The sequence below is a fragment of the Coloeus monedula genome (assembly GCF_965178545.1).
Source record: "Coloeus monedula genome assembly, chromosome: 4".
NCBI lineage: Eukaryota > Metazoa > Chordata > Aves > Passeriformes > Corvidae > Coloeus > Coloeus monedula.
The window spans coordinates 52359359-52376409 of NC_138784.1; the positions used below are offsets into that span (position 1 = coordinate 52359359).

At 35.7% G+C, this 17051-nt stretch overlaps 1 protein-coding gene across 1 annotated transcript in view; it reads right to left on the reverse strand.

Moving 5' to 3' along the window:
* Positions 1 to 17051, reverse strand: part of CTTNBP2 (cortactin binding protein 2) — an 81359-nt gene that overhangs the window by 12596 nt on the left and 51712 nt on the right. Inside the window, 11 exon segments of the mRNA XM_082280769.1 lie at positions 1367 to 1545; positions 3909 to 4096; positions 4372 to 4524; positions 6292 to 6391; positions 6475 to 6561; positions 7656 to 7735; positions 8155 to 8250; positions 9624 to 9890; positions 12209 to 12326; positions 15453 to 15707; positions 16824 to 16974. Of these exon segments, the coding sequence (XP_082136895.1) occupies positions 1367 to 1545; positions 3909 to 4096; positions 4372 to 4524; positions 6292 to 6391; positions 6475 to 6561; positions 7656 to 7735; positions 8155 to 8250; positions 9624 to 9890; positions 12209 to 12326; positions 15453 to 15707; positions 16824 to 16974 (1674 nt within the window).

Sequence of the window (17051 nt, forward strand, 5' to 3'; positions counted from 1 at the left end):
GTTAATTGGATTGAAATAACAGCAACCAGTGAGCTGTTAATTAAAAGCTATTTAATACATGACCACAATCTCAGCCATCATGCTGCTAAACTAAAAGTGCCCAGTAAGAGCTCACTGGGGCTGTGCTTTCAAATTGTTTATTAGTGGATGAAAACTACATTAAAATGAGAAGTCTGATGGCATATGGGTACAATAAAGGACATTTTAGGGTTGTACTCAAAATAAAGCATTGTGAAACCAGTCCGAGTTACACTGAGGAGAAATCCAAACTCAGGAATGTATAACTAAGATATCTAAAGAATAGTTTTTCTGTCCTCTAATAATGCCACTGCAATAAATACATGATTAAAACATTTCAGAGGACATGATTCAAGAGGAAGATGGAAGATAGATGCATGGTATGCTTTATTCCTTTATTTCCCAGCACCCATAAAATTTCAAGTCAATGTTACAGCCACATTTAGACTTTGATAATTACTCTGAAGATTATCTAATCTGTACTTTCAGAGAATAAAAAGGATAATGAACAAGCAAAATGTATGAAGATCTGCAGACAGAACATGAAATGAGACAACCTCTGCACATGTTAAGCAAAGGCCCCTGGAAGAAGGGTCAGCAGAAACTAGTACAAGGGAAGGGACAGAAGTGGTGACCTGCCCTGTGAGAAGAGTTATGTCACATTTCCAAATGGTATACATTGAATTCTGAGTAAGTCTGAATCTTAATTAGGGGCTCATTAAATTTCTGATATAGACAAACAACATCTTAGCGTGAAATTTGTATCATTTAAAATTCTATAACTATTTCTTCTATCATTTGCTAGCATTTGGAGTTGGAATGTGATTGGATGTTTATGCAATTGTAGGCAATAAAAGCCAAAATTTCCATAATTTAAAATATTTTTTTATGTTACTGGCCAGCTAGCCATATGTATAACTAAACGTATATACCTGCCCTACTCACTAAGATAATATATCTCTAAACTATATGTATGTTTTAAAATTATACCACATATTTTAAAAAGTGAGAAATCATTCTCCAAACACAACTTCAAAAGGAGACTTTACCAACTTTTCAAGCTCAGAATTCTTGAATCTTTTAACCTCTGTGTCAGAAAATAAATGAAAGATCGCAAGAAGACTGACTTTTGCACAGTAATAGACACCCATTGCCCACTTGCATCCTTCAGAAGTGCCCTTCTAGTAATTAAATAGCCAACAGAAGTTTAAAACTTTCAGCAACTTCTATTGAAATACTTTTCTAAGGTCGCTGAGTCATCAGGGTTTTGGGAGAAACACAACTACTACATTTGTGGCAAGTATCTAGTTGGCACTGAACAGCATCAAATAGGAAACAAAATTCTTACTTGACTGTTGCTTGGCTGTGCCCTGGAACCACAGGACAAGAGAAGAAATGCTTTGGTCCCATAAGTGCTTCAGGTGCTCCTAGACGTGATAAGCAAGAGTTCAGCTGGTGCCAGACAACAAGAATCCAGTCTATGACCTTGCACACAGGATCACATGGAGGAGGTACTTTGCCTCTGAACTGCAGGGAGAAAAGATGTTTGACATGGCATAAGACCAGAGCTGCAAACACTTTCCTCGAAACCCCAGGAAGGCTTGGGGTTTTTTTATTGCATGTGTTGCTATCGAAAGATCAGGAACAGTCAAAACCAGGTCAAACCCTTTTACAGAATATATTGACATCTTGCTGTATTAAAACTTATTTTCCCAACTACACTTCAAAAGATATATCCTTATCAATAAACTGACATACCTTTACTTTCTTGTGGGAAACCGAGACAGGAATTTTGGTAGCAGTGCTTTTTGTACAGTGTTTAAGACTAGGATTACAAGAGATACCTACCATATACAATGCAATGTATATGATACAAATAAGGCATATGAAAAAATGCCCAATCACACTGAACAGGAATATCTGATCCAGACATATTCTCAGTGGATTTTCATATTGATTTTAGATCTAGTAGCAATGAAGGAAAGATGTATTCCTCCAAGACTTGTGTTTTTCATATGCCTTGTTAAGGGCAAATTATGTAGTGCCAGAAAAATCTCCTGTTTCCTCTGATTTAAAATTACAGTCTTCATCATCCTAATCCTAGGATTATCCTCTGTAACATTGTAAATTAAAGGAAGCATTAAAAGATGCACCAGGGTTAGTAATTGACAGCACTGAAGCCAGAGCCTCTAGACAGAGTCTATGGGTGAACTTAATGTCGAAAAATATTTAAACTGTTCCCATATATCCTAATAGTTCAAACTAAGGGGAAAAGAGCTTTTCACCTGAAAATATGAATATTAAGGCACAGAGCAATGAACTTTGAAATAGTCTATGGTTCTAACAGTAAATGTGCTTCTACTTTGATTTAGATTTTTATAACAGATTAATCTTTCTACTATTTTTGACTTTGAAATCCACTATTTTCAGTCCCATACCAACTGGCATTTGAGTTTACATGTGGCACATGTATGTATTTCAAAAAATGTGCTACCACACTGGGCATTTCAATATTTAATTAGGGAAGACACATGGCTTTTTTCTCCAAATAGCCACCATCTGCATATATGCTTCAGAAAAAATAAACTTAATGAGATTACTACCAAATTCTGTTCAACTTCAATCAGAGGTAGGAGCCTATTACATGGTCAAATTCTAACCGATGAGACTAAGGATTTCTTTCAAGCCTAAAAAAATAGCCATCTGTTATGTGATGCTGCAAGTTCTTGTATCCAAACCAGTTTGGCAGAGTCTGTCTGATGCAGCGTTTGACTATGAGCAAGTCCTAACTGAAAAAACATAATCTAAGAAAAGTAGTCTATTAAGAGTTCCATAGATTACAGATGATTCCTTTTTTTTCTATTCTGTATTCCTGTTCTTGCAATTAAAGAATACTTTGGAATGTTTCTAAATTTCCTCATTATCCTGGCTGAAATGTTCAATTACCACACATTTCCTCTTCAGGATCTCTTTGAATCAGTAAGCTTTTATAGATGAGAACTGTGGCAAAGGGTACAGGAGATGACATCCGCAAGGATAACCAAGATACATCCAGCTGAACACTCAGAACTGACAGTAGGTCTGTTATTCCACAACAGGACTCTTTATTACTGACAGTTTTTTCTATTCCTAGAACAATCTCCCTTTTTAAGCCTGCTAAAAACTGCTGCCAAGATTATTTTCCTTTGCAGCTGTTTTGATTAAACACCCTCTGCCAATGTCTAACACTGCCTGACTGTCAGTAATAGCTGCTATCACACTCAAATGGTATTCCAAGTAACTTTCAAAAGTCCACAATTCTTCTTTTGCCTGTATCTTTCTTTTCATTTCCCATCTTCATTTATTTATTAGTATTAAAACAGACTTCCCATCCTTATTCTCTTTTGGACTTTTGTTCTAGCTTCAGCAGACCTATTGGCTCAAAACAACTTTTCTAATTGTATAATTTGCCTGTCCTTTGATTTGAAAATCATGGAAAATATTTTTTCTGCTTAAAACTTAGACAAAACACATATATGATTATCTTATTTCAGATATTGAGAATAAATTATTTGAAAAAGAGATTTTATGTCTGTTTAACTGATTCTTACTACCATTCTCAGGTAGAAGCTGAAAAAAATTACTGAAGGATGTTTCATGAGGGGACAGGCAAGTAGCCACAGGATCATTATTTGTAACCAACCAATAGTTTATGCCAATCAGTCATGGCCATATACCTTTCTATGAAGCCAAGCACAACATTTCCAGATACACAGCCTGTATCTTCCTAGAAACGAGTGCTTTTTTCCCGAAACAACTTAAGTTATCTGCTCTGCTTTTGGCATTACCATTTTACATATTGCACAGAGCTGGTGATGAATGCAACTGCTGAAGCTGATTTGAGTTCTTACCTTGTTTATAACTTTCCTCCTTAAAATCCTCTGGAGCAAGCCTCGCATTGGCTCCCCATCCCACCTAAGTTGAACCCAACGGAAATGCTGCTGAACCAGCAGGTCAGAGCCATGAAGATGGCACTTTGCGATGGTCCCCAGTAAAAAGCAGTTCTCATGAAAGTAAAAAGCACCAGAAACTCCATTTGCTAAAAAGGAATCATAAAACACTTAACTGAAATACTCACAGCCTTGACATGATTCATGCAAAAGCACGAAGCAGTGACATAACTAGAAAGGAAAAAAAACCCACAAACCACCACCAATTAGCTTAAAAACATGCTATCTTTGTTAAGGACAACTGTTCACAATAGTATACAAAAACTGAAAAATTTACATTTTTCTCCTGTTCCCTGTTTGTTGTATATTACAATAAAACTGTACGGTAGTAAAATCATTTCTGCAACCCAAGTTCTTTAAATACCTCTTTGAATAGTGCAGGGATTTTCCGAACTTCGATTCTCAAGAGGTGCTAGAAAATCTCCTAGCAATTCAGACAAAGCAGCTCTCTCCAGATTTTCTAAAATCACAATTGTTGTCTTGTTTACAGGAGGATGTTTCACCGGGATCAGACAAGCTGAAAGAGAAAAATCCCATTAATGTCTACTTAGGAAAATTTACTTCTATTTATACAAACAGAATTTACTGCTACTAATGCAATGAAGGATTTTTAAAAAGTTTTTTTCCTTTTTAACTTGTTTATAGGAGCAAACAGATTGGATAATAAGTTTAAAATTGAAAGCATAAATCAAACAATAGAAAGAATATCATACTGTGTATTAAGAAAAAAATGAAAGCTATGATTAAAATAAATTCCTGAAATGGCTATAATAGGATCTTCATAGATAGGAAAGATTTCAGTACAGTGAATATAAATACAACAGAAAAGATAGCAAGGACCTCTTTAAACATTTCTTTCATTTGCTGTAATACATCTTAGACTTTCAACATGTACTCTTTATACCATGTAATGATAAAATGTTTAAGAATAGTCAGTGTTTATAAGAAACTTTATCATTCTGTGAGATAGTAGCAAACGAATAGGCAATCTTCTCTTCAAAACTTCCTTCAGTATCTTTAAGAAACACTCAAATAATCAGAGCTAATATGAGGCAAACCCAGTAGCACCTGAATCTAATAGGCATTAAAATAACATCTATTCATTTTTTTCACATTTTAAACACTTTCCTTTAATTTTCCTGATTTTAACATCTTATTGCTTAAAAAAGACACAGCTTTACAAGTGTTCTTGTAACACTAAATCCCAGGTGAATGTTTCTGTAATACATATATAAAACAAAACACTTATCTTGACTATACTGTGCCCTGCATTGTTTAAAAATAATTTGAAGGTGGTACTAACAATGGTCATTAAGGAAATTGACATGTAGTAAGACAAAACTTACAGCAACTGACTGTATCTGAAAATTGCTATTTATTTGCAGTTTTCTGACTATTACTGCCCTGTTTTACTAAGAGGCTACAGCTTGAGAGGAAGGAGGACAGGTACCCTCTTTGTGTCTGATGGATTAATTTAGAGGAGAAGTGCTCTCTTAGGAAAGGAGATGCAGCAAAACAATAGGGAAAGAAGCAGGCAGAAAAATGAGACTCAACCAGCAGCACCATGCTGAAATGCAAAACCAGACTATTTAAAAGAGTGTGTTGCTGACACAGAGTAAAGCATCCAAAAGTAGCAGCTTTCCTAAGAGACAGTGGCCAATAAACAAACCAAACTATGAGTGACATTCTCACCTCCAGGCCAAACACCAAAGCCTAGCTAAGTTCTGACTAAATGGTCTCCTCTCCCACCAGTGTGATGGCACTGAAAATGACATGTGGGAATAATCACTGGCACAAACTATCCTGCGAACTGTGACGAGGATTTCCACAGAAAAAAAACTGCCATAGACTGAACTTACACCAGGCAGTACATGAACAAACAGAACAGAACACTGCATGGCATTGTACAACCTGATAGGATGGCTCTGCTCATGAGCACAGACCATAGACCTTCAGCTCTGATTCAGAAGATCTGAACTAGAGCAATCAACTTTTAAAGGATCACAAAGGGAAAAAAAAGAATGAGACAGAAATAAATAATAAAAACTATTAATTTTACTTAAATGGCATGATCTTTTGACAGAGCTCCTTACTGGGAGTTCTGTCACACTCAGCTCTACCTCAGTTTAGACTCGTATCATTTGGCCCCAAGCACCTGAAAAACTATGGGTTCCATTAAAACATGCCATCCACTATGCAAAATGTTTTTATGTATTTCTTTACTTTGCACCATTAAAAATTTTCCTACAAATCACCAAAATTAGTCCTGCTGAAATAACCTTACCATTACTGATGAACAGTTCTGCAAGGTGCTCCTTGGAGAAACCAGCATCCACTTCAACTTTAACAATCTCACATGTAGATCCTGCAGCCACTTGCTTTTGCTGTGTTGAAAATATATGTATTTGGTGAAATAGTGAAAACTCTGATTTATGGACTAATTTACTTGATATGTTTGTGCAAATACCTTCATGCAGGCCGCTATCTGATATGCTATATAATCTTGCAAACTTCCTTCTGGACCATGGAAAATGACATTACGGTATTGTTCAACCTACAGACAGATAAATATAAATATTTATTTCATAAATTATTCTTGGAAGTTCAGACTTAGTTTTTTTTTTTTAACCTAGATGACACAATCAGCACCTAAAACACAGAATTCTTTGATTTGCACTACTGGAGTTGATAATCCTTACTATATTAGTTTCAAAGTAGACAATATTTGCATACAACATCTTGGAAATATGTTGATAAATTTATATCCTAACTTGTAAAACTACATAGCAAGGTATTTTGTTATAACAAACTTTAGAACTTAAAAAATTTATTTGGGAAGAGTAAGTTTAGTAATCACAAATATTTTCTTGATTTTGAATTAAAATATACATCAGAATGATGCCAAAATCATCAGTTTAAGTCACTGCTAACTTAAGGACTGAGGACTTATGGAGGACTTTATTTGCAGTAGAAATGGGATCATGTTATCAGTATGGTAGAACAAAAAATTTTTTTAATCTTAACTCTATTTTGCCTCTAAAAGGTCAGTAAGGGAATACACTCATATCTCTGTGCAATATTCCTGAATACAGCAGAAACCTGTGGCATGTTCTCCTGACAACATAAAATACTGTCCAAGGACACAGCAGAAATTAAGCAGATTCTAAAATAATTCTGATTCGGTGCAATGTTAAAAGAAATGATCCATGAAAGTTCTCTCATATTATTCAATTATCCTTATATTTTGAGGTATTAAATAAAGTGTGTTACAGGAGATTTCTATATAAGCTATTCAAATCTCAAATAATTGCTTACATGAATGTTATTCTAATTTACTTTATCCTCAAAAAGTGAAATGAAATAACTTGGGAAAGCAATAAGATACCACCGAGCTTTTAATATATTTTTAAGCAATTCAGTTAATCAGATAGCACCCATTTAAAGAAGAAAGCTAAAGCCCTCACAAGGCTAAAGTTAAAGGGTAAATTTAGGGGGAACTTTAATTTAAAATAACAACTTTCATCCCATTTCATTTTTTAGAAGTCTTGATGTTCTTTCACAGAGCAAAAAAGTGATTTTAGTCAAGACTGTTACAGAAATATTTTGACAAACAATTAGCATGTAGAGACAAGCTAGCTTACTACTGACCAGGCGGAGGTAATTTTGAAGTGTCTGAAGATGGATCATGGATGCATAAGTCACACTGTTTAGACAGCCTTCTTGAGGTCCTTGAAATGAGATATACAAATAACTTTCCTAAATCTCTCATGTTTGACATGCATGTATGACTGATACATACGATTTTCATGCAGTATTCTACAGCGACCTTTTAAAATTAGAGGCTACGCAAATTAAAATGCTGAATAAAGGAAAGGCATTTATCCAGCACCATTAGATTCATGGATATCCATGACATAAGCAATATATATATTATTATATGACTGAAAAATGCAGTAGGACTTTTGTGTGCCAGCATATTTTCTAAATGTTGTAGACACTTTAAAATCTAGTCAATTAATTGGATATGATATTTCTGAGAATCAAGCAACACTGAAGAACAAAAACAGTAGCAAATGACTCTCAAATTATGTATTTCACATGGAGTGTCTTAACATTCAAAACTGAAAAATTATGACTTGAAAATTACCAAACAAAAACACTGTGATATGCTCAGCTCTATTGTTCTTCAAAAAATCCCATGGTGGCTGGGAAAAAATCTGACCTGTTGACCATGAGACGTTTCCTGTTAAAAAGAACAAATAAAAGAGAGAGATATTCCTTTTATGTGTATGAAGTGTCCTACACTCAAGCATATTCACTTACTTACAAAAATTACATGCATACACTGACAAATTTGACAAACAAAACAGTCCCACGTATGAGATGTACTAAATCATGCTATTATTTGATATACGACTGAAGATACAAGTGTTTTCTACCAGTTGAGATACAAGTTAACCAGCTAGCCTGCTCTTAACATCTTTACACATAAAATAGAGTAAAACAGAATAATTTGCCCAGTCTACTGTGACTAGGGTTCAGTTTTGCTGAAGGGAAGGTGGAAGAAGGAAGGAGATTTAAGATGAATTACAAGGATTTTCAGAAACCTATACAACTGTTACTAAGACCACAACATTTTGGCTGATTTCGCATAATTTTGAAGATTTCTCTTTTTTACCTTGCTAACTGAAGTTACATAAAACAGCAGTTCTGTTTACCTATGCTGATTCACAGTCTGTATTTACTGTATATTCTGCACGTACTGTAAAGAAGCAATGCAGGCTTCAAATTGTTTTTGCAGGATCACAGAACATCCTGAGTTGGAAGGGACTCACAAGGATCATTAAAGTCGAACTCCTGGCTCTGCACAGGACATCCCAAGAGTTACACCATGGGCCTGAGAGCATTGTCCAAACGCTTCTTGAACTCTGACAGGTTTGGTGCTGTGACCACTTCCCTGGGGAGCCTGTGCCAGTGTCCAACCACCCTCTGGGTGAAGAATCGTTTTCTAATATCCAACCTAAACCTCCCCTGGCACAACTTCAGGCCATTCCCTCAGGTCCTTTCACTGATCATTACAGAGCAGAGATCAGTGTCTGCCCTTCCTCTTCCCCTCATGAGGAAGTTGTAACTGCAATGAGTCTCCTCAGTCTCCTCTAGGCTGAGCAGACCAAATGCCCTCAGTCACTCCTCATACAGCTTCCCCTCAGGGCCCTTCACCATCTTCATCCCTCTCCTTTGGATGCTCCTGAATTGCTTTTTCTTGTATTGTGACATCCAAAACTGCACACAGCACTCAGGGTGAGAATTTAGTTTCATCTGAGATACTGATTTCTCCTCTGGAGTACTAGAAGTACTAAAAGACTAATTAACATAGGGCCTCATGATTCCCAATATTATATTAAAGTGCATAATTAATTGTGCCATACACACAGCTAAAAGTAAGGAATGCTTTCATACCAGCACTGTTCAAAGTTTCATAGCTAGTATTGGTTTTCTTAGTCTAAGCTTTAAAAGATGCAGTAATTCAAAGATATTTTTATCTTATTTAGAAGATTTCACAAATTCAAGAACACCCCCAAGTTTTGCTTTTTTCATTAACACCAGTATTGATACCTAGTTTGACAGAAGATATACTGCTTGCACTGAGGCCAATGTTGGATTCTGCAGCACTATTAAATGACAGGTCTTCTAGGCTCCTCCATCCATCAGAAGTGATTGCTTGGAAATGGTTTGTCACTGCCTGACTCACTGCTTTTGAAAAATCCTCCCATGACATCTGCTTGCGGATATTTAAAGCACATATTGTATCAAATTCCTCTGTACCACAGTGGACTGGTTCAATGCCACTGACTGAAATCCTTACAGGTACATTAAGAGCATCTGTTGAAAAACAAAACAGTAACAATGAGAAAAACTGTAAAACTCAATTTAAAATAATCTCATCATTATAACCCAAAACCATCTAATATTACAAAAGAAAGCTACAAAATAACTCCTTCTACACAGAAGCAAATGGTAAAGAACAGCACAGGTCACCACCACAAAATCAGAGCACTGCTGAAAATACCAAGGTATTTTTTTACGAAAAAAGTTCAATATTATTATGCTTAAATAACAGGAAGCAAGACAAAATTTACTTAATCTTGTATTTCCTCTTTACAAACTAATTACTTATAAATTAAGACAGATGGTAGGCAGTGTCTTAATTTTTCAGTTTATTGTGTTTGTGCACATTTTCATTATCAATGGAGAAAATAATTTTCTGGCACTAGAGCACAAGTGAAAAACACAGCTGAGCCAAAAATCTTTACGTAAAAAGCTAAGAGCTAAGACAAAAAATGCAGTTGAAAGGGTATATTTGATTTGCTATAGAGTATATTGACAAAATGTTAAAAAGGGGAATTTACATGCATATTCTAGAAACTATGAAGTATTTCAAATCTTGTTCTTTGGAATACAATTCAACAGAAGCAGCAGTCTCTGGAGATCATTTAGATGACTAAAAATGAAAAGGAAGCTGTCTTCTAATTTTCATGCCAAACAATACCTTTCAGAAATTATCCCTGAAATTTAAAAAGTACACCATAAAAAACCCCCCATATCAGCTTATTATGAAGTCTTGCAACATGATCTCTGTTTCACTTTTGTGTTCAGAAGCCAGATCATCAGCTGATACAAACCAATGAAGTTTTTCTGATGTCAGAAAAGCTCTGATTTAAACCCACTAGCCCACCATAGGGAAAAGATTACTCAGAGGCATCCTTCAGATGTGGAATTGTGAGAAATGTATCAAAGGCTTGCCCTTCTGATGTCTGGACCTCAGGGAAATGAGCACAGACTGTAAGGAGTACAGAGGGTTCTCCACAAGGAAACAGGCCCCTAGGACAGAGGTACAGTATATGCCTAAACTTCAGTGCATGTGACCTCTGGCAATCCCGGCCCCCAGTCCTTCAGATCTGTCAGAGCACATCCTCCTGTCCTACAGGGGAAACTTCACTTGAGTGGGAGGAAGGTAAGGGATGGTACATACACACCTTACCCAAAAACACGGTCTTGGCTTAAGGTGTACAGAAGAAGAGAAAGGGAGGCCAAAGATTCTGACCTGATAAAAGCCATTGGATTCACAACAAGCATGACCAGAGACACTAAGACTGATGGAAATAATACAAGCATTTATTTAACAGGCTACAGATTCAGCAATCAGAAATGTGCTTCAGTCTGATAAAGAAGATGACCATGGAGGAGTTTCTAATAGAAAGTGATCTGTGTTCCCCTCTGAACCTGCAGTAAAATGATAAGAACCAGGATTTAAAATAGCTGAAGAGGAAAATCAGAAGCAGCAGACAGAGAACATCCTTAATTTGTTGATAATCAGTGAACTTAACTACCCACATCCCTATATCCCACAAGACAAACACCAAAAAAAGGTGAAAAAATAGAAAGCATACAAATCTACAAATGCTATACAGAGCTAGATGTATTAGAAGTACAGATATTTCTCTGTATATATATATAGAGCTATAGCTAGATTTATACAAAACTAGTGAGAGGATTAATTAAGTTCTGTCTCAAGAAATACACAGATCAGCCTGCTCTACTGAATTTTGAGAAACCTTACAGAGAAGGAAGAAAATGACAGGTTTCAACAGAAGAGCAATCTTCTTACAGAAGTTACTGATGCTGGAGAAAAGTTCTTTGATGTTGTCTCTAAGACATATTTGAAGAATCAAACAAAAAATCCCCTCGATGATAACTAAGTGACAAAATAAACTATGCTCTAAAAAGAGATTCAGATATATGACTAGATGATCATCTTAGCCTGAGGAAATTTGACAGCTACCCACCACTACGTGACTGTTTCTGCAAGAATTTGAAGAAAATATAAGAGGAGGGCAATAGCTTTTGAAAAAGTAATTGCTAACATTAAATTCAGAAATTTTAAGAGAATATGGATGTTTGCACATTTACAATATGTACCATCTTTTTGAATGGTTTAGAAACAAAGACATGAGGAATTGAATAACCTCCACCAAAATTTTATCATATGCTTTCGCAAAATTTGGAGAATAGAAACTTGCTAGTAATTTAATGTTGTGGTGCCAAAAAAAGTGACAACTACCCTTTTCATATTTCTCATTTTTGCCCCACAAGTTCTTTACTAAAAACATTTTTATGTAGTGCTGATAGCATTTACTTACTTAAGTTTTCTAGGAGATGTTTGCAATCATCAGTAGCAACATCATGCAATGTTCGATTACACTTATCTTTTCTCTCAGCCTCTAGTCCACCATGGCTACAAAGGATTTCTAGACAGTTCTGCAAAGGTAGGAACTGTATTATTTACTTGTCCATTTGCTGCATTAAAGAGTTCTACCAACACACAGTTAGATTCCTAATTGAAATTCTTACACATACATTTCCAAAGACAACCAGCTACAGAGTTTCTATAGAATCCAAATGATGTTTCTCACAGAGTTGAAAACCAGGAGTAAAAATATTTCACAGCAGACTTGAAAGACTCAATGATTATGAAAAAGCAGAACACACAGAGCCAGGGTTCTACTGTCTCTAAGCATCAAATGCTGATCAGCTGAATTAAGAAATTCTTACATCTGGCCACTAATTTAGGTACTGATAAGGAGACAGAAATCCAGCTATTATCCTGGTTTAAACATCTTGGCCTCAATGTTCAAGCAACACTAAATAAGCAACTCTAAAGCTTAATACAGACTAATAAATGAATCTATTTAGGCAACAATCCATAAAACCAATTTTCACTTTGCAATTCACCAAGTAGGAGCTTCCATCATGACTGACACCTGAGTGGGACACAGAAAAAGAATAATTTTAAAAGCACCTTGCAAGCTCTTATTTGGCAGAATTTTTGCAAGCAGAAAGCTGGAATTCTGCAAGCATAGTAAGAATACAGTGATATAAAATTGGATTTTTATTAAGTCAGAGCACAGACATCTTGTGGATGCCAACAACATGATGCCCTCTAAAAAACGTCATATGCTCAACAAAAGGAAAAATCATTAAAAGTAGAAACAACCTACCAGCATATAAATTTGGATTGGCAGAATCATACTGTAACATGAAAAAATACTCACTATATAGATTCTCCCAAATTAGTGTGGGACAAAAAAAAAGTTCTCATAAAATTATATGTAAATGTTGATTAATCAGCAATCAGGAAAAGGATCAAGTCCTTGTTTCTAATGACCATCATTCTGCAACAATACAGGTGGCCTTCATGAAAGCTTTGCCTCAGTTATGCTTTTAAAGACACATCCATATTGGAAAAAAGAGAAACCAACAGAAATTACACTAGTTAATACTGTATTGATAACATCTGGGGTTAACCACAGCAGGGAAACCAAACCTTAAAAACACAGAGAAGCAGCTATTGAGTATTTTGATGCAGAACAGTGCCTAGTTGCAGGTTTGCATAGTGTTACCTGTTTTGTAGCTGTTCTACAGAAACTTTTGTCAGTATATCTGACACCCTGAGACCTTTCATAAATACAGCACTCATTCAAGGTATATCTGCCTGTGAGGTGAAATTTCACCAGGCTGTAGCTACAGCACCTCCAAGTACTTTAAAAAAAAAAAAGATTGGTTCACTAAGGTTGCCAGAAGGAAATCAAGCAGAAAAAACCCACATTTTCTTGCCAGGTTAGTTTGTTAACACTATCTCTCAAATGGGAGCAATGAAGAACAGAACAGCAGAAGGCTGAGGACTGAACTGTGAGGCTGAAAATGGGAAGTAAAGCAGAAAGAAGTGGGACAGAACAAAGAAATCAAGCTTATTTCCTTAGTAAAATGAGGATGTTTGTTGTCTCTTCTGCCTATGAAATAACAGCTAAGATGTCCTAGCAGAATTAATCTGTAAAGAATGGCACCTACCCATCTCAAAACAAAGGGATGCAAGTGTCAGCACTGCTTAAATGCAGCTATCATGCACTGAAATGAATGACATGCAGTGTACGTAATGGATTAGAGAATGAAGCTGAAGTGTTAACAGTACTTGGAGATGGCTATTAAGCTTTTTTAGCTTTTAAGTATCCCAAACATATCTCAAGTCAATAAATGCATTAAATCAAATACAATTTTATACAGTCTCTCCAACAGCAAAAGCAAGAGTCTGACTGCCAGCTCTATACTGCCTTCATCACCTAAGAGACTCCCCTCAACCCCAAATGGAGATCTTATTAAACAGCTGATTTGGAATGTGCTCAGAAACTCAAATCCTTGAGTTATTAATGAAAGACATACATGAAGACTTCCAGTGTCAGAACTTTCAGAGAGATCACCTAGTCAAAGCAGCTTTTAGACAGCAAATGAAACCTATAGTCAAAGTTCCCAAGGATTATATTATTGCAGAAAGAGCCAACATACTACACATTATTTAGGTATTTGCAGACTATAGCAAATACCTTCAACTCCATCGAAATTGATATGAGAGGAAACTGGAATAAGAACCTGCACCTGCCTAACAGACATTGGTAATGGAACACTGACTTTGTAAAGCAAAATGCTGAGTAAGCAGTGGCTGTCCCTAAAAACCGTAACTTAAACTGAATCTTAAATCTGTGTCTATTTTGAACATATCATAGTAAATTTACCAGGAAAAAAAGCAAACATAATGACAGGTATTGAACTAGGCATGTAAAGACAAGCTGATTTTTTAAGTCTTGGGCTGTATTTTCTTAAAATTCATTCTCTTCTGTGGTTAACACCCTCTATTTTCTACCTAGGTAAAAATTTCACAGTAAGATCTGGCTGACAGCTACCATATAAAAAGAAGTTCTTTAAACAGTCAGTGTTAGAAGTGCATAGCTTCTGATGTCAAAACCTTCAAGTAATATTAGATTTCCAGAAATCTTCCTATTTGTCATAAGTAGGACCTGTCAGGTCATCCTCCACGTCATCAGTCATCCCAACCTCACAAAAATGTTTCATTGCCTGCTAAAAAGGCTGCTCAAAATAATAAATTAAACAATGTATGTCTGCACTAGTCTGGTTCTCAAATTTCTTCTTCTCCCCTCCTTCACAGAGGAAATATTGTTCATAGTTAGATTTAAATCATTCCTACCTGTAACTGGAAACTATCTATAAGCACATGACATCCAATGAATTGGCATTCAGGGTGGGATTCACCTCACTGTAACTTTGAAAATCTGCATCTCAAGTAATGATGTTTCCTCTTTTTATTAATGTGCCATAAGAAGTAGACATTTAAATATGACAATTCACTCTATTTGACACCTGGATTCTGGGATTAATTGTCTGCTGGAGGTCTATCTCTGTTAAATCAAGCTGGCCTATAAACTAGATAACAACTTAAGACTTGACATCTAAGTTGTAATTCTTCAAAGATAAAAAAGGATTTATCTTGCCTAAATTCTATCAGGTTACTGTAACTTGTTCACACAGACTAACCTTAAAGCCTTTTGATGCTGCTATATGGGCAGCAGTCCAACCCTCTTTGTCAGCATGGTTGATGAGATCTGCAGAAACAACAGGCTTTACTCTACTGCTATAGTCATCTTCTCTCTTCTCCAAATCAAAGTAGTCTAAATTAGGCTCTGCATCCATCAAACAGTTCCCATCGTTCGGCTCCCCATAGTACATAAGGAGCTTGAGACTTTCAACATTACCAGAATCCACTGCTGCGTGAATTGGTGACCAGCCATCCTAAAAAAAAACAAAATCAAAAAGCACACTGCCACCAAACACATAGAAAAATGTTTGTAGACTTGTATCAGCAAAGAATCTGAATGGAAGGCTCGGCCTGGAAATTAAGAAGACAAGCAAGAGTGACATAATAATCCTCTGGGAAAACAGAGTTGCTTGTATGTGTTTTGGGTGGAAGAGAGGGAAGAAAATGTAACAGAAAAAAAATTTACAGTTTTCTCCAAGGACAGTCCAACAGATGAAGTCTTCAAAATTTTTAGAAAAGTCTAAATGATACAGTGCTTACATGCTGTTAGTAAACTGCTTCCTTCCTGTGCATCAAACAAAAATTATTCCAACTATCAATATTGTTTCATGCTGCATTGATACATTTATTAGTCAGTTTCACTGTTTTGACAACACAACTTTCTCTCACTGCAAGTCAAATTTACTTTCCAGATGCAAAATAAATGAATCATAAAAAATTTAGTGTAATAATTATAGGAGGAGTAGAACGTTCTGTGAAGCTACTACTCTTTGTGCTGTATTTTGGGATGGCCTAAAACCCACATTTATTGTCATGAGAATCTACTGACATCAGACTTTAAGAAAAACTTTAGAAAAGCACCTGAAAAAGGCAATATGTAGGTAGTGATTTTGAGACAGTCCTCTTCCCTTTCTCCTCTAGATATGACTTTTTTTTTGCCATATTCTGCCACTTGTGATATATGAAACTTTACAAGACTGGCAAGAAAGTTTTGGGGTGTTGTCCCTTCAAGGACAACAATAAGGCACTCTAACATAAAAAGTGGAAGCAAAATCCCTATCTCCACTTCTCCACCTTAAAAATAAGCCAAAACAGAAAAGTTTCATTTTACAAATCCAGTGCTGGAGAAAACTTGCAGCAAATTGCCAGTGGAATCTGAAATACGTCAAATGCTGTGAAAGTCACATCATTTAGGAGATTTTAGACAATGTACAGTTTAAAAACCCCAGAAAGTATGATGAAAATAACAAAATACTGATTTCAAATTATTTGGCTTATTCCAGCTTTAAAGAAAAGTTTAAATAAATATTTTAATGTCAATATTCAGTACTATACAAGGTACTTTAACTTTACAAACTATTTTAACTTACACTGGTTTTTACTGTTCGATCTGCTCCACCTTCCAACAATAGCTTAATACAATCGTTATTTCCATTTTTACAGGCCAGGTACAAAGGTGTCTGTCCTCTTTCAGCAGCATGGTTAATATCAGCCTGATACATAATTAATAATTCTGCACATCTACAGCAAACAATAAAGCAAAAAAATTGTCTTATGTTAGACATCCAACACCTCTTTATAACTTATGACATTTAAAT